The sequence below is a fragment of the Echinops telfairi genome, unplaced genomic scaffold (assembly GCF_000313985.2).
Source record: "Echinops telfairi isolate 266 unplaced genomic scaffold, ASM31398v2 ScPeMD7_2291;HRSCAF=2852, whole genome shotgun sequence".
Lineage (NCBI taxonomy): Eukaryota > Metazoa > Chordata > Mammalia > Afrosoricida > Tenrecidae > Echinops > Echinops telfairi.
This window is the reverse complement of record NW_022106189.1, coordinates 45,172,372-45,198,680: the sequence shown is the minus strand read 5'-3', so window position 1 is coordinate 45,198,680 and position 26,309 is coordinate 45,172,372. Positions and strand designations below refer to the sequence as shown.

Sequence of the window (26,309 nt, the reverse complement as noted above, 5' to 3'; positions counted from 1 at the left end):
GCCATGTTTGTGAATGGTTTTCTGTTTTAACTTTTCTGTCAGTGGTCTATGACACAGATCTGTCTTAGAAGAAGTATAGCCAGGATGCTCCCCAAAGTCTCCTGTACTTTAGACACATCATCCAGGGAGACTGGTCCCTAGAGGAGGGTGTCTTGTGATTGGTGGAGAAGCAGCAGGTGCAAATGGGGACACCCGTGATGTCCTTCCACATGGTCACCATTCTCTCCACCCTTTCCCCAAGGCCCCAACACCGTGCACATCAACTCCATGCCCCGCGCACCCTCCCACCCTCAGTTGACTGCGAATCATGTCTGCTTTCTGAGTTTCGCCTTGCTTTCCTGGAAGCCAGTCCGTCGGCAGTCACCCTCTTGTGGCGGGCTTGTGTTGTGCTTCAGACAGCAGGGTTCCGTTTCTCAGGCCGGCCGGGCCACCGTCCATTGTGATGCAGGGATGTACTGGTTTTTCAAAACCAACCCAGCAAACAAAACCCCATGCCCTCAAGTCAATCCTGACTCCCCCTGTGGGTTTCTGAGTCTGTTGATTTTTACAGGAGTAGAAAGCCCCATCTTTCTCCTGGTGGTTTCGAACTGCTGACCTTGTGGTTAGTGGCCCACCCGTAAAATTTACCATTCCAGCGTGGGAAACGGAGAGGCTTTTAAAATGTCCACAGGGTTGTGGCACCAATGTCGGACTCTAGAATGCTTTTATCACCCCCAAAAGAAACCCCTTCCTTGTTAGACTTGCTCACCCTCTCCCTCCCAGCCCTCGGCAAACGAGCTTCATTTCCGGCTCTCCAGATCCCCTTTTCAGGAGCCCTGGTGGCACAGGGCCTCCCTAGGTTGTGCTGCCTCGCTGCAGTGTGTAGGAAGGGTTGCCGAGTCCTGGACTATAGGTGTTGGTAGTGGTGTGGTCTTTTCTGTGTGTTTTCAAGTGCTCTTAGATGGGGCTGGATCAGAACCTAACACCTCTGTGTCCCCATCCGTTTCTTCTCTGCTCGCTGCTGCTGTTTCCGATGTCCTTGCTGGTTTCCTGCCCAAAGGAGGCAGTGGTAGTGTTGCCAGGTAAGCACGGGCTGCTAAACCACAAGGTCAGGGGTTCAAAGCCACCCGCCACTCTGTGGGAGAAAGATGAGGCTCTCTGTTCCCATAAGGCTTGCCAGCCTCAGAACCACTGTGGGGCCTCTAGGAGTCAGCATGGGCTCAGTGGCAGAAGGTTTGGCTTTTTTATTTTGGGGGTGATTGGTGGTGCTTCCGATCTCTTGTTAGATAGTTGGGGTGGGGTGGGGGGTGGGATTGAAATCTTCAGTTGAGAGGGCCACTGGACCTGCCTTGCTGTCCGGTCCATTTCCGTTCTCGGGGGCCTAAGTGTTGAGGACGGTTAGCTGCTTTCTGGACTCTCATTGACCCCTGCAGCCTTACGATGTAGCCCCCTCTTTGTACCTGGCAAATTGGACCCCTGGTGGGGACCAGTGGGATATCTGTTGAGCTGCACGAACTACAAGGTCAGTGGTTCCAACCTACCAGCTGCCCCACAGGAGAAAGATGAGGCTTTCTGCTCCGGGAGAGAGTTACAGTCTCAGGAGGGTCGCTGTGAGGGGACCTGACGGCAGTGAGTCTGGCTCATCCTGACACCCCCTAAATGTTACTGGCGGGGGCACATGTGAGCATGGTATGTGTGCATCTATTTCTATAGAGGACCCCCCCCCCCCACTCCCCTTAAGCCTTAACCAGGACACATCATCCACCTGGGGCTGACCTGTGGGGCCCGCGTTGCGCCTGGATGGGGAAGAAGCATCAAGAGAGTGTGGCGGAGGCAGGGGAGCCCCGTCCCTAGCAGGAGGCCTTCAGAGTCACCAGAGGGCATTGTTCAGTGGGGCAGCATCTGCACACGTGTCTTTTCCTGTGGAGCTTTGCTTCAAAGAACGTCTTGAGACGCGGGTCTTAAAAATCGTGATTTAATAAATAGAGACGTGTTCCTGTCCATGCTCCTCAGGGCGCGTCCCCCAACGGAGGGGCCTTCCAGGAAGGACCGCATCCTGCCGCTTCCTCCAGCCGCTCCTGGGAGGATGGGGAGCGGCTCCCAGTCCTGGAGTGGGAGGGCTGGCGGGCGGCCGGGCAGCTGTACCGCTCACAGAGTTTCAGCAGCTCCGACAGGATGAAGACGGATGAGGCCAGGCCGGTGAGGAAGAGCAGATCTGGCCACGGCAGAAGGGAGGGGAAGGGCTTAGCCAGCAGGAAGCACCGATGCTTCCACGGGGAAGGTGGAACAAACTGGGGTACCAGCTCCCGCCTGACTGCCTGGCAGCCTCAGCCCCCCCATGAAAACTGCTGGATAATGAGACCCCGTCCCAGGCTGCCTGGAGCCCCTCACTCACCGAGGGCGCCCAGCTGCTCTGTCTGGAAGACCCGCTGCAGCGGGGGCAGGTAGATGACAGCGAGCTGTCCCAGGAGCGAGCCCAGCACCGAGTAGAGGAAGGCACGGTTCCTGAGGAAGCCCACCTCCCAGATGAGCTTGGTCTGCGGGGAGGAGAGGTGGTGAGGGGCGTCGGTGGGCAGACACAGCCCCTGTCACCGCTGGATCCCCTGCTGCCTGGGTGAGGCCTCACCTGGGAGCGACAGGTAAGAGCGTTGAAGAGGTCAAAGAGCACAAAGCAGGTGAAGGTCATGGTGGTGGTGCGAGGTGTGCTGGCCTTGTCTTCTGGGATCTGAAACCAGGGGGAAGAGGTGAGCAGGGAGGTGAGCCTCGCCCACGGCCCCCCAGTGATTGTGGAGGACATGAGAATTGTGGAGGTGGGGGGAGGCGTTCCGAGGCTGGAATCGGAGCCAGTCACCTGGGGCACACTCGGCCCATTGGGCTGTTGTCACCAGGGGATTCTCACAGGACAGGCTCAAACGGCCACCCTTTATGGGAGTAGAAGGACTCCTGGTCTGAGCGGCTGGTGGTTCCAAGGACTGCCCTTCCACCGGCCCATCACCACCGTGTCAGGGGAGGACAGGTGTGCACCTCTATGCCTGAAGCCTGGACAGGTAGAGGTGCTGCTTCCTGGGGGTGGAGGGTGGATTCTATAGTGACCTCGTGGGGCAGTAGGACTGCCCCCCCACCAAGGTTTCCTCGGCCATCACCTTTAGGGAGCAGGTGTGCTTGTTGCTCCAGGGGTACACTCTGGAGGTGGTGACACGCCTATAATAAATCTGCCTTAAGTGATGACAGACCAGGAAGGCCAGGGAGAGGATTGCTGGGCCCTGGGCACTGCCTCTCCAGGAGTGGGGCAGCAGGCCCCTAACAGGAAAGGGCTTAGAGGCCCACAGGCTGGGCCTCTCTGGCTGAGGTCACCTGCTGGGCTGCAAGCTCTGGGCCCAACCCTAGACTAGCTCCTAAGCCCAAGGAGTCAGCAGTTCAATCCCAGCAGCTCCTCTGAGGAATCTTGCCATCCTTTGGGTAATTGCACCCAGTGCCTGGAGGTGGCTCAGGTCGGGGCTGACATGACGGCAGTCAGCTGGATTAGAGATGTGCTGCCTTCAGCCTGCAGCTCAGTGGTCACGCACCTCCTTCCAGAAGACAAAGAGGGTCCCACTGATGACGATGGCCGCGGACAGCAGGATCTTCAGGATGAGGGATCGGCTAAGGATCGTGTCCCCAAGGCTCCTGGGTGGCTGGCGCAGGGTGTCCTTGTCCACTGGCTCCATCCCCAGGCTGCACAGAGCAGGCTGGTGACACAGGGCTGAAGGCCAATGCTGCAGAGCCCTGGGCCTGTCATCCTCAACCCTGGCACCCTCAGAATCTGGTCTTGGCTAGATAAACTGGCCCCCACTCTTGGGGTGGGAGCTGGCTCCAAGCAGACGTCTCCTGCCCCCCTTCTTTAACCACACATTTACTGGGAGACCCACCTCTGTGCGGGCGGCCCATCCATGATGATGTTAATCCACAGGATCTGCATGGCATTGAGTGGGTTGGGCAGGTTGAGCACTGTGGACAGCGTGATGAGGCTCAAGGCAGAGATGCTCCTGCAGGTGGGGTCCCCACTGTTAGCTCAGCTCCAGAAGCACAGACCCTCCCGACCCCCCACCCAAAGGGCCGTCTGACTCACGTGCTCAGCTGGAAGCGGACGAAGTTCTTGATGTTGTAAAAAATCCCCTTGCCCTCCTCCACGGCGTCTCTGGAGGATGGGAAGCAGCGGTTCAGAGAGAGGTCAGTCGGGTAAAACGAGGCTGTGGTCAGTGTGACATCAGGCCTTCTCCGGAGACACGCTGGCTCCCAATAGGTTGGCCTCATTTAGACTCATCAGGAGCCCGGGGACCACCTGGTACCAGTGTCAGCATGGCCAGTCCAGGCAGTGCCCAGGATCCTCAGGGCCACTTGCTGACAACAACCACCAAATTTACCTTCCTGGAAGTAAATCTGCCCTCCCTGGGAAATGAGCGAGCCTGTCCCTCTAACCAAACTCACCTCGACCCTGTAGGGTACAATAGAGCTGCCCCTGTGCCTGTCCAAGACTGGCCTTTTACAGGAGTAGAATGCCCCTCCTCCTCTCAGAGCAGCTGGTGGTTCTGAACTGCTGACCTTGTGGTTAGCAACCCAGTGCTTAACCACTACACCACCTTCCCTTAAAAGGCTTTGAGCCTTTCGTGCATTAAACCAAACTCACTGCCTTGCTGAGTCAATTGCCACTCGTAGAGCTGGTCTGTGGGTCTGTCTGTCTTTAGCAGAGCAGACAAGTTCCATCCTTCGATGACCTGAACCACTCACTGCCGTCAAGTCAGTTCTGACCCACAGCAGCCCTGAGAGCCAGGGCAGAGCTGCTGCCCCAGGCTGTCACGCCAGCCTTCACGGGGGCAGACGGCTTCACCTTTCCCCCAGGAGCAGCTGGGGGTTCGAGCCATCATGGGGCAGTGAGCAGCCTGACCTTACCCCCAGGGCTCCTGGTCCTGCCTCAGAGTAAGGCTCTGTGAAGACAGTACCCACTTGTTGGTCTCACCTGCAAATCCCACTTCAGGGGGGACCGAGGGGACTGCCTGGCCAGGGCCAGGTGAGAAGAGGGGAAGGATGGGGACCCCGAGTCCTTGTGGATTAGACCCTGACTACGTAAGGCGCTTTTAAAAAGAAACGAGGTAACGAAGGGCAGGGCTCTATGTGAAGTGGGCTGCCTCTCAGGATTGCTCCTGCCTCTCTGAACCGAGGACAGACCCCAGGGTTCCGCAGTGAACCCAGTGTGAAGAAACCCCGCCCCCCCACCCCCGTGCATTTCTGATGACTGTGACTGACCCAAGTGGCCTCCATTAGGAGCCGGTGTGGATCCAGAGGGAAGGGAGTGTACTGAGAGAGGACAACTACAGAAGCCTAAAGCAGCCCTGGTCTGCAAGGTCTGTGGTTCAAACCCACCAGCAGGGGAAAGATGGGGCAGAGTTACAGCCTCAGACACCTATCTGTCCTGTAGGGTCATCGCGAGTCAGAATCCAGTGAGTTTTGTTTTGTCTTTTTGACTCATCAGAATATCTATTTACACGTTTCCCAAATAAGGCATGTGGATGAGTGGGAGGGGAGGGGGTTAGCCCGAGGGCTCACTGGGTAATCAGTGCCCAGGAAGACACTGCTGGAAGCTATTTCTGGGTGCAGACCCCTCAGTGTCTCCACTGCCTGCCCCACCAGACACTCACTTCATTTGTACCTGCCTGTGGACAGGTGGAGGGATCAGGCCTTTTCTACTGCGACCACACCAGTGTGAGTGGCATTGTCAATGACCCCTGAGGGACACCGACGGCATTTCACGGTGCCCTTGGGACACCTTCCAGAACCAGGCTGCAGGGGGCCTGCTTTCTCAGCCCCTGCCACCAAGCCGGAGCTCAAGCCCAGGGTGCGGGCTCCAGGGCCTGTCCCCGGCTGCACGTCCCACCCGGCTGCGCGCACAGCTTACACAACAGCGGAGAAGTCATCGTCCACCAGCACCATGTTGGCAGCCTCCTTGCTGACATCTGTGCCCGCCTGCCCCATGGCGATCCCGATGTCTGCCGACTTCAGGGCCACCGCGTCGTTCACCCCATCCCCCGTCATGGCCACGATCGCCCCTGACTCCTGCAAGGCCTTCAGGTGCAGAGGGAAGGGGGCACAGTCGGAGCCTGGCTTCTGGAAGCTTCAGCTCACCCACAGCAGGCCCCTTTCTGGCAGACTGGGGCCTTGGGCAACTCAACCTCAATTTCTCAGCCTGAAAAGTGGGGCCACAGGCCCTGAACTGGATGGGGTTCAGCACACCATCGAGGCAGTGTCTAGGCCAATCCACCCCCACCCCTTTGGGCCCATTCTCCCACTTTTCTGCTCAGCCAGCCCCCAGGATTAGTGGGCACAGCCCCCCTCCCTCCAAGCTGGCACTTGCACATCCCAGCATCCCTTGTAGCCAGACATGACAGGTGACCAGGCACCACCAATGGGGTTTGAGCTCTGAACGCTCCTCCCACTGGCTGTGGAGGAGCAGTGGCATTGCGTGGAGTGAGGCGGCTGGGTCTGGACAGTGGTCTGGGGGGGCACATGATGCCCAGCCCCTGCCCCCATCACCTGCACACACCTACCTTGATGATTTTGAGTTTGTGCTTTGGGCTGGTTCTGAAGAACACGGATACCTGGGGTGGATACACAGTGGGGCAGCAGGTCAGGGATCATAGGGCTGACTCAGGAGCCCCCTATGCATCTACACTGGGCTCCCTATCATCCTATAGCCAGGGAACGCTGCCCTGGGCCCCCACCTCCACACAGACAGAACCCCCCACACCCTATATGTGAGGTCCTACCTTTCTGACTTGCTCAGCCAGCTGGCCCTCGTCCATGCTGTCCAGCTCCTCCCCAGACATGGCATGCAGCTGCCCATTGCACAGGCCAATGCTTCTTCCTTGGGGAGGACAGCCCTCAGGGCGTGCTCTGAGGCCTGAGAGCTGGCCACCTGCCCCCTCCCTCCCTGCCCCACTGAAGAATAAACACCACCCACCGCTGACCCAGCCCTGGCTGTGTGCCATCCCTTCCTGCAGGGAGGAACTAGGGATATGCCACCCCCCAAGGCCCAGCAAGGGCATGCTGCTGGGGAGTGGTCTCACTGCAGCTGGAGTCCCCAGCTGCCTTTGGGCAGCAGGAAGGCTGAGGTGTGATAGCCCCACAGTCTTCAAGGAGGATGGGGTGCTAGCTCTCCGATAAAGAAGAGAGTGAGGGTCAGAGTGGTTTAGGGAATTGCCTGGGCCACACAGCCAGTGGCAGATGGGAATAGTCCACTGGGAGCAGAGCTGCCCATGGAGACAAAACCCAGCCTCCGGCAGATACTCAGACACAAGGTCTTTCTCCACTTGGGGGACCCCTCCACCCACAGGTAGTGGGGACAGAAACCCCATGGAAGGAGGAGCACTGGTCCAGGAGCCTCAATCTTGTGCCATCCCAGTACCATCCCTGTTTTACAGGGTGGGGCTAGGGGGCTTTTCGCTCCTCCCCCTTCCCCTCCCCGCTTACCGATGGCCAGGGCCGTCTCCAGGGCGTCCCCCGTAATCATCTTCACGCACACCCCCGACTCAGAGAGCACCTGCACAGCCTCCTTCACACCTGCCCTCAGCGGGTCGATCATCCCTACAAGCCCCAGGAACGTCAGGTGGCCCAGCTCGGGCCCGGACGCCAGGGCCAGCACTGAGGAGAGACCGAGACACACGGGTCCACGGGGGCCGAGGGGACACTGCACAGAGGTTTCCACCCTGAGGACCTCAGGCAGCCAGCCAGTAAAACACATGGACATTCTTATCATCAGCATCCAGGAAGTCAGTAGCACTACCAGGACCCACAAGAGCGAGCTTCAAACTGCTGGCAGATGTAGTTCGTTATAGTGTAACACCTCATCACATACACAGTGTTACAATGTAACACCTCATCACATGAGCAATGCTACAGTGTAGCGCCATATTACATGAGCACCTCTTCATCTGATCTCCCTTTCAAGTTGGCTTCCGTTTTCAGTGGGTCCTGCTTGTCCTTTGGGGTTTTTCTGTTCTGTCTAACCATTGTTGGCTTTTGTTTGTTTCCTTCCTGGTTGTATATGACTAAACGATTACATCCTATCAGAGTGAAGTAAATGCTGTAAAACCTTTTTTTTTTAAAGCGCGTGGACAAAAGACTTCTGTTGTCTTTCCTTCCCTCTTTCTCCTTGCATGTTTGACAGCTCCTCAGGCAAGGCCCGCTTTCTGGCTGGTTCTTGTGAACCAAGACATGGGCCACGGGCTCTCTCCTAACTACCAGAGTGCCTTCCAATAACAGGAGGAAACTGAGGCATGCTATTCACCTGTGAGCTAAGGTAGCCATGTGCCCTGGAGTCGATCCTGACTCACAGTGACCCTCTAAGGCAGTCGAGCTGCCCGGGTGGGTTCCTAAGGGGCTGGCTCTAAGGCTGGGATTGCCAGTCTTCCTCGGCAGCACACCGGGAGGGTTTGCACTACCAGCCTTCGGGTCCCCAGCCCAGTGCTGACCCGCGGCTCCCCCAGGCCCCCTGCTGCACTGCACAGACTCTCCTGGGGGACCAGGGATGTGTGAGACGGCTCTGTTGGGAGGGTGACGGGACAGAAGGGTGACAATGGCTCTGCCCCAGTGAACAGCAGGAGCCCACACCCCAGTTCTGCCCGAGAAAAGGGAACATGCAGTGGGGCCAGCCAGCAGACAAGCTGGGGGGCGGGGCAGGGAGGCGCGCATGCGTGTGTGTGTGTGTGTGTCCGTCCCTGTGTCCGCGCGCGCGCGTGCACTGCTTCTCAGAGGAGGGGGATCGGTGCTGCTCAGAATGCCGACGTGGCCACGTGCCAACACAACGGGCCCTCGAGCACGTGGCGAGGGGCTTACGCACGCACTCTGTCGTGCCGATTCCAACAGGGCCCCTGAAGGGAGGTGCGGACCCTTGCCACGGGCCTCCGAGGGGGCTGGGCATCCTCATTTTCTCGCTGGGAGTGGCTGGTGAGCTCCACCCACTGACCTCTCGGTTCCATGTTGAACTGGTCAGCGGTTCCAACCTACCAGCCGGCCCAAGAGAGAACAACGAGGCTTTCTACTCCCATAAAGAAAGCGTCTCGGAAACCCAGGGGCAGTCCTACCCCGTCCCACAGCACTGCCGCGTGGGCGTCAACTCGGTGGCCGTGGGTGGGTTTTTGCTCAGTTTGGGGTTAGAAGCTGCCAAGGCTTAGGGCATTTAGCGCCTGGGGGGGGCTCTTTGTGGTCTGAAGAGGCTCAGCGAGGGAGCTCCTGCAGGGTGCAGATGGTGTTAACTCGCTCCGCTGCCCACTGAGAGGTTGGAGATCCCACTTCACCCAGAGGGCACCCTTAAGGAAGGCGAGCCACTGCGGACCCTGGTGCACAACTCTGTTTGGGCACATGGTGGCACCGCCCTGAATTGGGGTCCACTCAGGTCAGTTACTGGTCCCCCAACTTGCTTCCCTCGCCCCTCCCCTCCTCTCCTGCCTCAGCACAAGCAGCCCAACGGCCTTTCTGCCAGACTCCCTGATGGGCAAAGGACCCCTGGCTGGTGCCCTTGAAAGCTCAGCATGCCAGGCCACTGACCTCGCAGGCCCAATGAGGCCAGCCTTGTCTCCTCCTGCCCGTACAGCGCCTGCTGCTGGGGGGTCAGTGGCAGCGAGAGGCCCCCATGGTTGTAGGCGGTGCAATGCCGGGTCACTTCCTCCAAGGCCCCCTTCATGAAGTAGATCTCATCCTGCTCCTGGGAAGAGACCAGAGGGAGGAACCCCCCGTCACATGGGACACCCCTGCTAGGCAGTGTGCACCTCACTACCCTGCCCTGCATAGTCATGGTGGGGGGTCGAGGGTTGTCATGCAGGGGTCTGGGTATGGGCCCAGGCGAGTTTCACCTGGCTGGCTCGGGCCTAACCTGAGCCAGTGCTTTAGACCGAGGGCCCCAGGAGATGGCCCCAGAAAACCCCAATCAGCTTGTAGTTTAGAGTCTCTTAGAGTCCAAAGAGGCGTGGTGGCGTGTAGGTTAAGCACTTGGCGACTAAGCTCCTGGTCGGTGGTTCCAACCCGCCAGGGGACCCACAGGTGAAAGATGTGCACCCGTGAGATAGTAGCTCAGGAAACAGTGTGCTGGGTGACGTGCACCAACAGCCACAATGGGGGGATCTGTGGGGGTCCCGTGTGTGGGGTGGGGGTAAGCGGGAGGTGGGGGTCATTACTCAGCAACTAGGGGCCAGTGGTCTCACCCTTGAGCCCTGTCAACCCCAGGCTGTAGATGCTGTACAGTCTGTAGACCATTGCTCTCTGTCACAAAGCGTTGCTAGCTCAAAAAATCAAACTCGCCACCATTCTGTCAATGCCCATGTACAGGGACTCTATGGGACAGGGGAGAAATGCCCCTCTGGGTTTCCAAGAGGGTAACTCCTGATGGGAGCAGGAAGCCTCATCTTTCTCCCTTGGACTGCCTGGTGGTTTCGAACTGCTGACCTTGAAGTTAGCAACCCAGTGCATGACCCACGGTGCCACCAGGGCTCCTACACAGGGTCACTGTGAGTCGAAGACTACTGGGCATTTAACAACCATGGGGACAGCCCAGGAGCTTGGATGCCTTCTCTCTGCCGCCTGGGTTTTGTTGTCCATTTTAGAGGGGCCGGGCAGGAAGGAGCAGGGGGAGCCGCCAGCACTCACCCCGTTCTTTGGGCTGCATCGCACGGCCATCCACTTCTGCTCTGAGCTGAAAGGGATCTCCCTGCTCCTCACGTAGCCATCTTTAACATCGCTCATGCCCATCTGCAAGGAGGAGTCGGTGAGGGGTGTCAGCCGATCCCGCAGAGCCTGGTCCACATACAAACCACCTCTGGCCAGGCGCATGTTGGGGGTGGGGGTACCCTGGCACTAGGCTCTCTTACACGCCCCACCACAACAGACCCCTGCTGCTTTTGTCTGTTTTGCGGGATCTGAAATCTACTTAGAGACAAAAGGCAGTCAGGAATGTTCTAGACTTGCACCCTGCCTTGCCTGCATGTCCACTCCGACCCGTGGCAGCCAGGGCAGAGCTGTGTGCCACGGGGTTTTCACTGGCTGGGTTTTTAGAACTAGGTCACCAGGTCTTTCTTCTGAGGCACTCCTGGGTGGATACCAACCTCCACCATCTTTTAGTTTAGCAGCCAGGTGGGCGTGTTAACTGTTTGGCAGCACCCTGAGGCCCCTCTGAACTTGACTTCCCCCAGATGGGATCTTGTGTCCACCCTAGGCCAGTAAGGTGGCCCTGATGGGTCATCAGCCCAGGAGCCTAGGCCAAGGCTAATGTTTGTTCTGACAGCTTTGGGGCCAAACCCGTCCTAACCCAGGCACCCCTATTACTCCTACAGTGGACAAAGAACAGCTTCTTGGGCAATGGAAAATCCTTCTGAATGCATGAGACACACACGTACACAAACACACACACAAATACACATACATATAGACACGCACATATACTAACACTAACACACACATACACCACAAACACACATGCACACACACAATACCCCCCCCCCCCACACACACACACACAATACCTAAATATATGCTCAGGGCATCTTTGTCCCTAAAATTTTTCGTGTGTGGTGGGGGGTGGCTAGGGGGTGGGGAAAGTGAAAAGTCTTCCCAGGAGAGCAAATCAGGGAATCCTAGTTGGAAACCTAACCTCTTGGCTGGAGCCCTGGCTGCACAGGGTCAAATGCTAGGCTGCTAACCCAAAGGGCAGCAGGTCCAGGAGGATAAACAGAACAGAGTACTACGTCACACTGCACACCACAGCCCAGTGAACCTTAAAACCGCCCTGCTGAGCACAGCCAGCCAGCCGCAAAGCCACACACGCGGTTTGATCTCTTGTCCACGAGATAGGTGATTATCTAGAGACCAGGGATGATCAGTGGCTATCAGGGGTGGGAGTGACGGAGGAGAAGAAGAGCTATTGCTTAGAGGATACTGAATGCATGCTGCTGGGGAAGGGGGGAGGGGCGCGCCAGCGAGGGATTCAGAAAAGGCTGGGGAAAATGGTTCCGCACTTGAAGGGCATTATCGGTCACTGACTCATACACGCAGAAGTTGCTGAAAGCGGTAAATGTTTCTGCTGTGGGTGTTTTCACTGTAATAAATAACATCGCCAACGAGGGACAGGTGGCCCTCAGTGTCTCGGACTCCCTTCCTGTGGGCAGCGCAGGCAGAGCATACACACCCACCCAGCGCAGAGCGGAGAGCATGCCCAGTGCAGACTGCCAGCACCCCTACCTTCATGGCCAGGGCGACCAGGGCCCCCTCCGTGGGCTGTCCCATCACTGTCCCCTTCCTGATGATGGCGTTGTTGGCCACACAGCCTGCCTGCAGCGAGAAGGGCCGGGAATCTCAGCTGAGGACCCGGAGGCAGCATTCCGGGGGCACGTTAGTCCCTGGAGACTTGCTCCAGTTTACGAGGGCAGTGGGCCAGCACCCGCTATTCACAACAAAGACAGCAAGCACTCGGGGGAGAGGTGTGTGTGTGTGTGTGTGTGTGTGTGTGTGTGTGTGTGTGTGTGTGTACGCGGCTCACAACACAGGTGGGACGATGCCGTGATCTCGCATCCGTTTTCCCACCGTCTTTCGGAAGCCCTCTCCAACTGGCAGACACTTCAGTCAGCTTGGTGCTTTTCCTTAAAAACACGCTCCGGTCCCAGGGCTCAAGCAGAGAGCAAATGTTCCGAGGATGACGATGGCAACAAACGTACACATGTGCTTGACACAATGGATGGTGGATGGATTGTGAGAAGAGTTGGATGAGGCCCCAATAAAATGATTTTTAAAAAATGAAAATAAAAAGAGCTCATGACACAGAATCCAGGACAGATAAACCACTCAGGAGCAGTAATGGGAGTAGTGATACTATGAGGGTGGGGGGAGTGTGGGTGAAGGGGGAGAAAGCGGGGACTGGTCACAATGATCAATGTACAACCCCCACCCCCAGCCCCGGGACGAACAACACAACAGAAATGTGGGTGAAGAGGGGTCCTGGATGGTGTAAGATAGGACAAGAACAATAATTTATAATTGATCAAGGGTTCATGAGGGTGGGAGGGGAGGAGAGGGAGAGAAATAAAGAGGAGCTGATACCAAGGACTCAACTAGAAAGAAAATGCTTTGGAAATGATGATGGCAACATATGCACAAATGTGATTGATACAATTGGTGTATGGATTGTTATAAAGCTGTAAGAGCCCCCAATAAAAACTATTTTAAAAAAATACCCCCCTACAGGACCAGTGGTGTTAGTGGCAAAACAGGGAGGGTGGAGGGAGAGTGGGTAGGAAGGAGGGAACCGATTACAAGGGACTATATGTGACCTCCTCCCTGGGGGACGGACAACAGAAAAGTGGGTGAAGGGAGACGGCGGACAGGGCAAGATATGACAAAATAACAATTTATAAACTATCAAGGGCTCATGAGGGAGGGGAAAAATGAGGACCTAATGTCAGGGGTTTAAGTGGAGAGAAAATGTTTTGAGAATGAAGTACAAATGCGCTTTACACAATTGATGTGTGTATGGATTGTGATAAGAGTTGTATGAGCCCCTAATAAAATGTTTAAAACAAACAAACAAAAAATACCCCCAAGTCGCCTGGCTCCACTCTCCTTTGAGAAAGTGGAGTCTAACTTCCCATGAGTGTGCCGTAGGCTGCCATATGTAGCTTGCTTCTTCTAAGGGACCCCCACCCCGTCGATCTGTCCCACTGTGGGTATGACTGCATGTAACCGGGGTGCTAGAAGCGAGGCCACCAGCAGTTCCAAACCCAGCAGGGTCTCTGGGGGTGGACAGGCTTCAGCAGAGCTTTGAGTCCAAGACGGTGGCCAGCCAACACTCACCTTACGCGTTTCCTACAGGACGTGTTCGGCTTCATGCTTTGGGCATGTCATGGGGGGGATGAATTGTTAGAGAGAGCCATTGTTTGGGGTGAGGCAGAGGGCCAGGGAGGGAGGTCCTCCATGAGAGGGGCTGCCATCGTAGCTGCAGCAATCACTTGAGCGTGCTGGGGCGCGTGAGGATGACCCAGGACTGACGTGTAGGGAGGAGCCGAGGGCAGAGGGCATGTAGTGACCAGGGCCGGGTTGCCATCAGCTAGCTTCATGGCGGCTCCAGGCGCCGGATGCAGTGGAATGATCAGACCCGGTGGCCCCTGGAGTTCTTCCCAGCTGGCTTTAGGAACTAGATCACCAGGCCTTTCTTTCAAGTCTACCTGGGTCTGGCAGCTCTGCTGATACCTACTCAGCCTCATAGCAACACACGGGAAGGCGGGTGGAGGCTGGGCCTCGGCTGGGAATCAAAGCTGACTCTGGTACGTGGAAGGCAAGAATTCCACCCCTGAAATGCCAGCCTCGATCACAACACCCAGAGCCCTTTATCTTGTGCTCCTTGGCCAACATCTGATTCTTGGGTCCTCTCCCCAGGAAAGCGTTCCAGCTCAATCCTTATGTCCCTCGGACATTTTGCAGGCCTGTAACGCTGCACCCCTGAACCCTGCAGTGGCCCAAAGGTCCCCAAGCACAAGTAGGTCTAACGGTTATCTCTCTTTTAAGAGAATCCCCATCTGAAACGAGTCATCACGAACCAAGGTGCTTTTAAAAATCCACTTACCTCCACCAATTTCCCCACGGAGACGTTGGAAAATTCCTTAAGGGCTTCCTTGCATGGCAAAAGGCACACGCTCCCTTTGCCACTGTATCCAACTCCGCTGACCTGCAGGGGGAGACCCGTGGGGGATGTCACCAGCAGGAAGTCACCAGCAGTGCCTGGTCTGGGAAATCCAGGCTTCAGCCCAGCCCAGGCTAGCTCCGACTCCATCATGGTCAACAACACTAACCCGGAAGAGACCCGAATTTGTAAAATGTGGCTGCAGTGGAATGATCACCAGACTGGGAAAAATTCCTGGCCGGTGCCCCGGAGTGAAAGACTTGGACGAGGAATGGTGAGTACGTTCAGGAGCCTGATGCAGGAGACTGGATTAGTCGCCAGACTGCAGAGGGCAGCACACACTCAAGGCAGCATGACTGGCTGCCATATTTGAGCCAGACACCATTGTTCCCCACTCTGAGGGGCAAAACTTGTTTGCCAAGCCATGTGCCCATGGACCCAAGAAAGGGAGATTAAGATTCTGGCCAGACTGCAACTATTAATTTATCTTGTTCACACTGGGTCACTACAATGGTAAAACTTTGGGGCGGTTCTGATGTCACCCGCCGCACTTTGTGACGGAAAGGGGTGGAACCAATTTGAAGCCCTGGGAGACACAGGGTCTAGCGGGGCTAACCATGGCTTACACCGAATCTGTTTTCAAGGGACCCACCTCAGCGTGGAGCCCATCGGAGGTCACCAGCTGGGTCACAGTCATCTCATTGGCCGTCAGAGTCCCCGTCTTGTCCGAACAGATGATGTTGCAGCAACCTGGGCCCAGTAAAGACACATGAATTTGTGGGAAAAGATGTCGTTACCACCAATTCTCAGGCTTACAGAACACCACAGCCCCCAAATGCCCACCCAGCCTGGTGTGTGAGAGAATCCATGCCCACCAGAGTCCTATGGTGCATGGTTCAAACCCACCAGCCCCCCCCCACGGAAGAAAGGTGGGGCAGTTGACTTCCACAAGGATTCATAGCTTGGGAAACCCTATGGGATGGGAGCTCTACTCTCTCCTACAAGGTTGTTATGAGTCAGAATCAATTCAGGGGCAGTTGGTTTGGTGAATGGAAATGAAGAATCACGGTGACATCATGATGAGAAATTTGACTGCTAACAGGTCAGTGGTTCAAACTCACTAGCCACTCCTTGGGAGAAAGATGAGGCTGACTGCTTCCATCAAGATTATAGCTTTGGGGAAACCCACAGGGGCAGTTTTACTTTGTCCTCTAGGATTGCCGCGTCAGAATCAACTTCATGGCCATGGGCATAATTACTAAGTGGTTACATGTTCTGCTAGCCACTAGGTTGGCAGTTCAAATCCACCAGCCACCTCTTGGGAGGAAGATGAGGCAGTCTGCTTCTGAGAAGATGACGGCCTTGGACACCCCACGAGACGGTGCTCCTCTGTCCTCTAAGACCTCAGGGAGCTGGAATCACAGCACTGGCAGTGGGCAGGGCCCGCAGTCCCTCACCTAGCGTCTCCACGAGGGGCAGCTTCTTCACAATGACCCTCTTCTTGGCCATCCGCAGCACTCCCAGGACCAGTGTGACCATGACAACGATGGGCAGGCCCTCCGGGATGGCAGCCACAGCCAGGCTGGGGAGAGGACAGATGGACGGGTCACCTGTGATACATACACTGGAGCGCCATGTACATTGGAGAGTGGTCATGTTGCCCAGCTAAGGAAGTGTGGCCTAGGTGTCCTCCCAGTCTCCACTCCTAATCATGTGACACCCAACACCTCCTCCTTCGGGCTTCTCCTATCAAACACACACACTGTAGTCTGAATTAGTCTGACAGCCAGGTTCCCGCTGAGCGCTTCTGTATTTAAATATGTCTCACTTGTGGGGAAAGGAAAAGGCACTCTGGTGGCAAGCGGGTTACCCATTGAGTTGCTAACCACAAGGTGGGTGGTTCAAACCCACCAGCCACTCCGAGGGAAACAGATGAGTTTGTCTAGTTTTAAAAGGATTTAGAGTTCCGGGAACCTCCTCTGGGCTGGAGGGCCGCTGTGTGCTGGAATGTGCCGACGTTTGGGTGAGAAGAGGAGGAACGATGGGGATCATGGTTAAGCTACGTGCACAGCTGCTAACGCAGAGTTCAGCCCAGCCCCGCCCTAGGCGAGAGATGAGGCAGGCGGCCTCCATCAGGACCGAGAGCCTTGGAAACCCCGTGGGGCTGCCTACCCTGTCCTCTGGGGTGACAACGACGAGCTAAAATAAACTTGATGGCAACAGGTTATCATGATGTAGAATGTTATATAACGCTATTACCCAGCACATCGCTATTATTGCTTACATACCGATACACGACACAGGGTCGGAATGAACTTGATGGCAACAGGTTATCATGATGTAGAACGTTGCATGATAATGTCACCTATGACATCACTAGTAACACGATTCCATCACCTAGTAGATCACTGTTAATGCATTTAGAGGTGTCGGCAGCGTTCATGGCCCAGGGCCTTCCCGTGAGGGAGCCACACAAGGACTGAGGCGGGGGCAGGGGAGCCCTCATGTATTGCAGTAGATAAGTTTAGGGGTGTCTGCTCTGCTCTCTTCATAACTCTGCTAATAACTTTCCACACCACAGAGCTCCATTGCCCCACAGACGGTACTGACTGGCTGAGAGGAGGGCATGTTGGACCAATGAGAGTCTGTCTTGGGAGTATGGAGGGGGCAGAGGCACATGGACGCCCCTCCTGTGGGTGCTTTGGTCAGACCTATTGCAGGCTGTCAGGACCGGACTCCCTTGACCCATGGCTCCAAGACATGGAGGCCGGCTGGTTGATGACCTTCCACTGGGGGACAGACTTGAGATGGGCAAAAGAGTGCTCCAGTGAGTGGCTTTGAGGGGACTGTCAACTCTCTGGAAGGTGTTTCAGGGGCCCTCCTGCATCAGGAACTGCCACCAAATATCCTGTGGGCAAGAGTGTTCCCAAGACAAATTGCTTGGGACTCGTCCTTCTTAACACCTTCCTCCTAGCCCCTATGGTGCATGGAGTAACATACAAGATGGTACCCGACAATGCCTTTGTTCTGTCTTGTTCTTAATGAAATAACACTGGCCACCCCCAATGGCATGAAGCAGCAGAATTTTCACTTCAGAGAGGTGACCAAGTGAAAAATGACCGTGCCTCCCAGAATCGGAGAAATATAGGCTTTGTATGGTGACATTTCACCCCAGCGCCCTGGGAACACCCAGGATGGATGAGGTCAACCAAGATCACAGCATGGGCGTGGCAGGAAGGTGCTCTCCGTGTCCTGGGGCAGGCTGGCAGGAGAGGAGCTAAACATTCTGCCGAGGGCTGTCGCAGGGACTGGCCTGTACACGGACCTCCAGGGGCTCAGCGGGGTACACATGGTTTGGACCCAGTAGCTGCTCCCTGGGTGAATGAGGAGGCTCTCTGCTCTTAGAGGGAGTTACCATCTTGGAAATTCACAGAAGTTCTACCTGTCCTAGGGTGTGGTCCCCTGCATGGTGCGGGAAGGGCCGGCTTTGCAGGTACTCCGAGAGTCCCATCGTAATAAAACGTGATCCCACAGATTGGACAAGACTAGACCCGGCTAGGAGAATCAGAGATGCCAAGGGCCTGGCTCCAGACCACCTCAATCCAGCACCGATCATTTCCCAGTGAGTTCCACACATATCCTGGTTCCACAGTGCATTCGCACCAAAGTAACTCTGTCCCTACCCAATGGCCTGTGAGGTGTGTGACAACGTGACAAAAATGTCTGAAATACTGTAGAGTGACGAACACGGGCCACAGACTCACAGATGAGAACACACTGTTGGGAAACAGTGCTAGGGACTCACTCTACACACAGATGCCAAGAAGGTTCCGATGGTAAGACCGAACAAAACAGCGCCCCAATCTCTGTGAAGCTTGATTGGAAACACACACACACACACACACACACTCAGTGCTATCGGGTTAATCCTGACTCATAATGCCCCGATAGGGCGGGGTAGAACTGCTCCTGTATGTGTCACCGAGACTGTTCATCTTTCTGGGAGTAGAAAGCCTCGTCTTTCTCCCCAGGAGTGGAAGGTGGGTTTGAATTGCTCACCTGTGGGCTAGCAGTCCCACGTGGAACCCACTGCACACCAGGGCTCCGTCTCTGAAGACCTACTATCCCTCTAGGGCAGCGGTTCTCAACCTCCCTAACACCGCGACCCTTTAATACAGTTCATGTTGTAGTGACCCCCCAACCATAAAGTTATTTTCGTTGCTACTTCTTAACTATCATTTTGCTACTGTGATGAATCCGGCGACCCCTGTAAAAGGGTCGTTTGACTCCCAAAGGGGTCTCGACCCACAGATTGAGAACTGCTGTATAGACAGTAATAACCCCTTCCAGAGCATCCCTCATACAACCAAATGGGGTGCAATTTAACGAGGTATCCCTGAATCCTGGACCGTTCCATTGGGAATGCCTCTCAGCCCATAGGGGTTTGGGATAAAGCCTGAAAAGGGACAACTCTCCATGGATTGGCTCTAGAAACTTCTTTCTTGCCTGCCGGCTGTTCTGTGATTTTGATTTCTCTCCAGATTCAGCAGTCCCCTGGGGCTTTTGAGGGTTGATGAGAACCGAAGCACCTCATCCCCTCCATGCCACGCGGCCAGGTGAGCTCTCTCTCTGTGGCATATTGCCAAGCCAGGTGAGCGCATCCGAAGGGGGTCACAGGCCCCAGCGGGTCAAGACTGGTGCACCTTGAGGTGGTGGCCCTCACTCACCTGCAGGCCTGAACTGACCTCACTCCCTTGACTCAGCCTTCAGTCAAACCAGACACGGGCTTCGAACGGCTGCACCAGCACCCAGCAGGTAGGAACGTTTTAGACCCTCCAACCACAAGAAAGCTCAGAGGAGGCAGCAAGGGAAAGAGGAAGATGGGAAGTGGAAAAGACGGGCAAGAAGTGGGCAGAGCCACGTCACACTGTGGGGCTGCCATCTGTGTCACAGTCGCAAAGCCTGCAAGAACCGTGGAACAGAAAACCAGTTTGCCCTACAGAAATTCACCCAAATCACCATAAAAGTTTAAAAAAATCTGAAAGGACCAGGAGTATGTGGGGACACGTGGGCCTCTGCGGGTGGTGGCCTTACCTCACCCCGATGGTGAACATGCTGAGAAGCGGCTTCCCTTGTAGCCAGCCAATGAGCATGATGAGCCCTGCAGGGAGGCGAGATGCAAACACACGTGGCTTTGCCAACATCCACACACAGATCTCCTCACCGACTCTCAGGATGCTTTGTGGGGAACCACTGTTAATCCGGCGAATAACCCATTTATAACCACCTATGGCTCTCGCTATAAGAAAGATACTGCAGACGTTACGTAATTTCATGTCAACTTGAAGACCTAAGAGTGCAGGGGTGGAACCTCTTGGTGGGTGTGGCCTGCTTGTAAGGAGGATTGGGGAACTTGCCCCCCACCCCTCTTTCTCTCTCTGTCTCTCTCTGCCTTCACCTTCCTGCTGACGGACCACGTGGAGACCTGCGGAGATCTATGACAGGACCACCACCACTGGACCCACATGACTCTGCACCCACCGGCCTGTGAGCTTCCTGCAGGTGGCAGCATTGCACGTGGCTTCATGAGTCTGGAGAGGGACTTAGGGACTCGTGTCAGACTTAAGGACTTGAGTTGGACTGGGCAGGGATGTTTTATTGATGCGTGATTACTTCTTGATAGAAAGCTCTCTCTTATACATATGTTGATTTGCTTCTCTAGTCAGCCCGGCCTGACACAGATACCTGTGTCAGGACACACCTTCGGGGTGTCCTGTGGGGTGTTCACTGGCTGGCCTTCTGAAGTCGATTGCCAGATCTTTCTTCCTAACCTTAGTCTGAACGCTCTGCTGAACCTGGTCAGCACCCCAGCAACACAGACAAGTCTCCAGGGATGGGCGGGTGGTGGCTGATGATGAATCCAGCCTCCATCCCCCATCTGGGAGCGGGGACTTCTATACTGAGTGACCTCTCCATTTAAACCATTTCAATGAAGGACTGTTGTCTGCAGCAGCCTCTTGTTGCTGCCTGTGCACCCACCCCAGTCCACAGGGCATTTGAGAAATGGCTGAGGCTGCCCCAGATGGCCGCGTGGAGCCCCCAGAGCCCACACAGACAGCCCCACTCACCGATGATGCCGAAGGAGAACAGCGTGAGCTGCTTCCCCAGCTTGTCCATGCTCTTCTGTAAGGGCGTCTTGGGCGTCTGGGAGAGAAACAATAGCCGGTCTAGGAGACGGGGACTCAGGAGCAGCAACACCAGCCCTTTGGTGGCCCGCAGGTGGTTCTTATTCCGGGTGATGGTTACACAGGGGTGCAGACGTGGGAGAGTCTCCCGACCTTGACACTGGATTCCTGTGCCCTCACTGTAGGCTACCTCCTAACATCAACATTACACTGAAAATAAGCATTTAAAAGATGTGCTCCGAGGGGGGTGGCGGGGTGGAGGAACAGATGAAACACAAGGCATGTTCAGGACAGGGAAACAGTGTTGTCGGACATGTGACTTTCCAAATTGTCAAAACCCATAGGGCTCTGGGACGACTAGGCAACCGCGACACCATCATCCAGAAAGACAATGGTCTATGTCTACTTCGATGAGTGGTGCCCAGAGTCTAAAAGTTTAGGAGCCATCATCTAAGATACACTGTGTGGCCTCTTCCAGAGCAAAGAAGAGGAAGAAACTCAAACACTCTAGGGGACACTTAGTCCATAGGACTGATGGACCCAGGACTACAGCCTTCACAAGGTGGAGACCAGCAGAACCAGATGGTACCCAGCAACCCCTATGGACAGCTCTGATCGGGGTCACTGTAAAAAGTCCTGGTCGGGGTGGGTGAAAAAATGTAGAGTCAAATTCCAAATCATAGGAAAGACCAGACTTGATGAAGGATGGGAACCCCCCGAAACTGTGGCCCTTGAACCCCCTTTAATCTGGAACTGAATTTACTCCTAGAAATCGTCGTTCAGCCAAACAAAGGTCAGGCCTCTAACGTAAGCACCCGAGGAACACCCTCCTCGAACAATCAACCAACAGGACCCCAAAGGGTTATATTTGCCCCAAGACAAAATTTAGGTGGCAGGAAAGGGCAGGGAAGATGGGCGAATGGAAATGGGGAACCCAGAGAAGAATCGGGGTGAGTGCTGTCACCTTGTGGGGACGGCACTCCATGTCACCAAACAAAATGTGCCTGAGTTGTTGATGGGAAATGAACTTGCTCTGTACATTTCACCCAAGCCACCAGAACATGGTTAACAAGCAAACAAAACAAAACCCATCAGGCTATGCAGCGGACTGAATCCTCTCCCGAGCTATGCTGGGCTGTTGCTGAATGCCCGAGTCCGTTCTGTGTTACAGCAACCCCGCGGGACAGAGCGGAGCTGTCCTGGGGTGTCCAAGGCTGTAACTCTTTCCAAAGCGGCCCCCCACATCTTTCTCCCACAGAGCAGAAGATGGGTTCAAACCACCAACTCTGTAGTAGGCAGCAGCCCAGCATTGATTCCACTGCGCCCCCGGACTCCCCAAAGCAGACCATGGCCCCTCGCCGACAGTAAGGCCTTGAGATGGTCTTTCGTTTATAAGAGACATCCAACAGGGGTGCAAGATGTTGATCAGAGGTGAGATTCGGCATGGAAAAAAGGGAGCATATCTTTTTCTATAACCCTAAACAGCTCTAAAAACAAATGTCACTAACAACAGCAACCACAAAAAAAACAGGTACCCAGGCTAACCACACTATCCTCATACCAAGAGGTGGGCACAACTGGTACCGTCAACTTAGAATAACCTCAAAAGTCCATTGTTATATGAGACCAGAGAGCCTTCCTTACCTCTTCTGCCTGCATCATCTTAAAGACTTCGCCGAACTGGGACCTCTCTCCTGTTCCAATTACAATACCCTGCATTCAGGAGAGAGAAGAGTGAGATTGGCGGGCTGGGGGAGGTGCTGGGGAGGGAAAGGGAGGCTGGGGCCTGGGACTCTGGGTTCACCTGGCCTTTCCCGTACTGCACCAGTGTGCCCATGAAGACGATGTTACTTAATGTGGTGAGGTCACCCCCGCCTGGCAGAGGGCTGTCTGTCTTGCTGCATGGCTCAGCCTCGCCGGTAAAACTAGACTCATCCACCAAGAGGTCTGTCACCTGTGGGGCAAAAGGATAAGCGTGTGGGACCGCCCCTCTCACCCCGAGCACGGCGGCTGTAAAAGCTCAGCATGCTAGTCCCACTCCCTAAGTGTTATTTGACAGTGGATGGCAAACAAGGAACATGCAGGGTTGGGGAACAGGTAGGATTGGGGAACGGGTATCAGAATACTGGCCAGAGGCTTCCAACCATCAGAAACTCTTCTGAACTACTTTGCGTGTATGGCCTCTTTTGGAAAAATAAATAGATACAATAAAATAAAACTCTTGCTTTCTTTTAATGCTATAGGGAATTTTGCTGCAATTTAAAAATATTAAAGTGGTGGTTAACATAGAATACACCTTTCAAAGCACTTTTGACCTTCCCCTGACATGACATGCCCTGCCCTCTTTGATGAGAGCCACATCACCTTCACTGGAACATCACTGAACCCAGCAGTAGTGACAGCTAATTTCCCTTGAAGTCTGTGGGAGGTGCACACATGTTACATATTTGGCTGCTCGCTAAAACCCTGCCACTTGAGTCTATGCTGAAGTGCCTCAGCAGAAAGGCGTGGTGATCTCCTGCTGAAAGAGCAGCCACTGAAACCCACTGGAGGATAGTTCCCTGCTGACAGTGGGCAGTGACTCCATGGTAGCCAGACACACGGACAGACACATGCAAGAAGGGAGCTGCAACAAGCCAGGTCCTGGGCTAAGCACTTCTCCCAAATTTCTCTCTTATTTCTCACCCCCTGCATGGATGGCGCCAGCATTTTTTCCATTTACCACCAAGGAAACAGAGGCACAAAGCCGTTCAGCGACTCACTCCAGGGCACAGAGCTAGTGGTGGCAGAGCAGGCATTGGAACCCTGGTTCTGGACCCAGCCCTCCACTCGTAACCATCTTTCCAAACTGCCTCTTGCCCACAAACCCAGTAGGATGACCTGCCCATACCTAACCTCCCACGCTACACAGGAGAAAGGGAGGTGGTGCTCTTCCTGGTGTGTGTGTTTCAGGAGGCTCCTCTGCCTGCCGGATGGGACTTCTTTGAGTCACCCTATTTCTGGAAGCCACCCTTACCTCATTACCCAACCTTACCCCAGTTTGACCTGCCAGCGCAGCCAACCCTGGACTGGCCAGCCCTAGCCCAGCGCTGATGGGCTTATGAAACCACTGTGGCTGGTGGGCCATGGACTCAAAGTGGAGCCCCTGGTGATGTGAATGGAAAGGTGGTAGTTCCAGCCCACCCAGAGGTGCAGCAGAAGAAAGGCCTGGCAACCCACGCCCAAGGATCAGCCCCGGGAGATCCTCTGGAGCATCCTCCCCAGGCACACGAGGGTGCAGCAGGGCACGTAGTGATGGGGAAACACCGAAGGCTATCTTCTCTGTGCACAGGCACATGGGAACACAGGCCCACGTATTGCAGGGGGACCTAGGCTACGGCGTGAGCACCTGCCCCCTAGGAGATCTAGGGGTCTGCATGCCCCTCGGGGCAGGCTTCGAGGTGCTCACCTCCGTGAGGCGGATGTCAGCCGGGATGCGGTCTCCGATGGCGAGGGACACGATGTCTCCGGGAACCAGGTCTCGTGCAAGCAGGTGCTGAAGCCTCCCTTCTCGGGTGCTGCATTGGGGGTGGAGAATGAGAGGGGCCCCGGGATGGCTGAGCAGAGGTCCCAGCACCCATGCTCCCCCTCGGTGACCGGGCTGAGCTCAGGCAGCCCTGTGTGTCACCTGGGAAATTCAGCCAAGTGCTGTGAGACTAAACTAAAGGTCAGGGGTTCAACCCCACCCCACCCCACCCCAGCGAGAGATGAGGCCTGGCAGGCCCCGCTCTGTGAGCGTGACAGACTGCACAGTACATGGAGACCAAGACGCAGACGCGCGAGGGTAGAGATCAGCTCGTGAGCCACTTGACAGACTGCTTCTGTGGCATCCGGCCTCCAGTCCAGCGCTGATGCTTCTGAAAGCCCAGCTCCCTTCTTCTGAGCGCCCCCTTTGAGGATTCATGAAAACTTCCGAACCGGACCTCTCGGCGAGGGGGAACAGTGGACGCCACTTTACACACCCACCAGATGCCTACTAGACCATCCTGCTGGACCTCCACCCGAGATGGATGCCCAGGAATGAGGTGAGGCCCAGAGAGGCTGAGTGAGACACAAAGCAGCACACTGAGGGGTTCTCCAGGTCACCCCGCACAGGACGCAGCTGATACCCAATTGTCATGGGTTCCGACTTACCAGTTACATTCGGGCGGGACCAGCTTGGTGAGCTCTTCCAGAGACTTCTCCGATCGGTACTCCTGGAAGGAAGCCCATCAGATGAGGCGGTCACAGCGGCACAAGCTCAGGAATCGCGCCATGCCCGGTCACCCTGCCCCGGGCTCGGAAGATACGCACCTGGATGAAGGCCACGGTGACCACAATCAACACGGCCTAGAGAGCAAGGAAGGGGCATCGGGTTAACACCTGGCACCAGGTGTCTGGCAGGTGGGGTGAGGGTGGGTGAGAAGGACAGGTGCACTGTGCAGAAAAGGTTGCAATCTAGCAACCGAAGGGAACAGAGAAGCCACCCTTCATACCGTCACCCAGGGGTTCACGATGGGAGCCGTGTTGGTTTCTTTCTACACACACACACACACACACACACACACACCATTACGTTCTTAGGGAAAGCACCATTTGCACTCCATGACATCCTTGTCATTGCTCCTGTGCTGTGGTCACTGGATGTGACCTCCCTGAGCTCGTTAGGGGCAGAGTGCCCCTGCTCCTGGGACTGAGGAGGGGGCTGGCTCCACACAGAGAGAGAGAGGAGAATGAAGCCTATTACGAGTGGGCCAGGCGCTGTGACATAGCCCAGGACCCGGCCCCTCACAAGGGCTTAGGGCTGGGGCAGGAGTGGGCTGCCACTCTGGTCTCTGCCGCAGAGCTGGAGAACCATCTAGACTTAGTGAGGGGCCAGGGGCTGGGCACACCAGACACTCCGGGACCCAGAGGAGAGGCTGGATAGCTTTCCTCTTGTTCTCAGGTATAGTATAGAAGGGGAGATGATAAGGCAGGTAGGTGGATCCACACACAGACACACAGACACACACACACACACACACACACACACACGCACGCACGCACGCACCTGCCTTTATTTTGTGTTGTTAGTGCCGTCATGTACAGTTCTGACTCACAGCGACCTCATGTACTACCGAATGAAACAATACCTGGTCCTGCGCCAGCCTCACAATGCCTCCTGTGTTTGAGCCCACGGTTGCTGCCATGGTGCCAGCCTATCTTGCCAAGGGTCTTCCCCTTTATCAGGTGTATACACATAACTGCGTCCACATGGATGCCTCTCACCTATCTGTATAGATTCACATAACTGCATCCACATGGATGCCTCTCACCTCTCTCTATATACACATAACTGCATCTACATATATGCCTCTCACCTCTATATATACATAACTGCATCCGCAAAGATGCCTCTCACCTCTCTCTATATAAACATAACTGCATCCACATAG

At 55.4% G+C, this 26,309-nt stretch overlaps 1 protein-coding gene and 1 long non-coding RNA gene across 2 annotated transcripts in view; one reads left to right on the top strand and one right to left on the bottom strand.

Moving 5' to 3' along the window:
- The window catches only part of LOC123522099, a 3,354-nt gene extending 1,795 nt beyond the window's left edge, over window positions 1–1,559 (top strand). Inside the window, exons 2-3 of the long non-coding RNA XR_006680403.1 lie at window positions 1,040–1,061; window positions 1,524–1,559. This is a non-coding gene — a long non-coding RNA (uncharacterized LOC123522099). The remainder of the gene's footprint in view (window positions 1–1,039; window positions 1,062–1,523) is intronic.
- Window positions 1,560–1,938: 379 nt separating this feature from the next.
- Window positions 1,939–26,309, bottom strand: part of ATP2C2 (ATPase secretory pathway Ca2+ transporting 2) — a 54,031-nt gene continuing 29,660 nt past the window's right edge. Inside the window, exons 5-27 of the mRNA XM_004704761.2 lie at window positions 25,189–25,224; window positions 25,030–25,091; window positions 24,305–24,413; window positions 22,661–22,810; window positions 22,501–22,569; window positions 20,800–20,875; window positions 19,766–19,832; window positions 16,129–16,253; window positions 15,324–15,421; window positions 14,615–14,716; window positions 12,241–12,330; window positions 10,654–10,755; window positions 9,559–9,715; window positions 7,483–7,653; window positions 6,780–6,877; window positions 6,561–6,611; window positions 5,912–6,078; window positions 4,088–4,156; window positions 3,888–4,004; window positions 3,546–3,693; window positions 2,606–2,704; window positions 2,375–2,516; window positions 1,939–2,194 (exon numbers count right to left, since the gene is read on the bottom strand). Coding sequence (XP_004704818.1) covers window positions 1,989–2,194; window positions 2,375–2,516; window positions 2,606–2,704; window positions 3,546–3,693; window positions 3,888–4,004; window positions 4,088–4,156; window positions 5,912–6,078; window positions 6,561–6,611; window positions 6,780–6,877; window positions 7,483–7,653; window positions 9,559–9,715; window positions 10,654–10,755; window positions 12,241–12,330; window positions 14,615–14,716; window positions 15,324–15,421; window positions 16,129–16,253; window positions 19,766–19,832; window positions 20,800–20,875; window positions 22,501–22,569; window positions 22,661–22,810; window positions 24,305–24,413; window positions 25,030–25,091; window positions 25,189–25,224 — 2,511 coding nt within the window. The 3' untranslated portion in view covers window positions 1,939–1,988. The remainder of the gene's footprint in view (window positions 2,195–2,374; window positions 2,517–2,605; window positions 2,705–3,545; window positions 3,694–3,887; window positions 4,005–4,087; window positions 4,157–5,911; window positions 6,079–6,560; window positions 6,612–6,779; window positions 6,878–7,482; window positions 7,654–9,558; window positions 9,716–10,653; window positions 10,756–12,240; window positions 12,331–14,614; window positions 14,717–15,323; window positions 15,422–16,128; window positions 16,254–19,765; window positions 19,833–20,799; window positions 20,876–22,500; window positions 22,570–22,660; window positions 22,811–24,304; window positions 24,414–25,029; window positions 25,092–25,188; window positions 25,225–26,309) is intronic.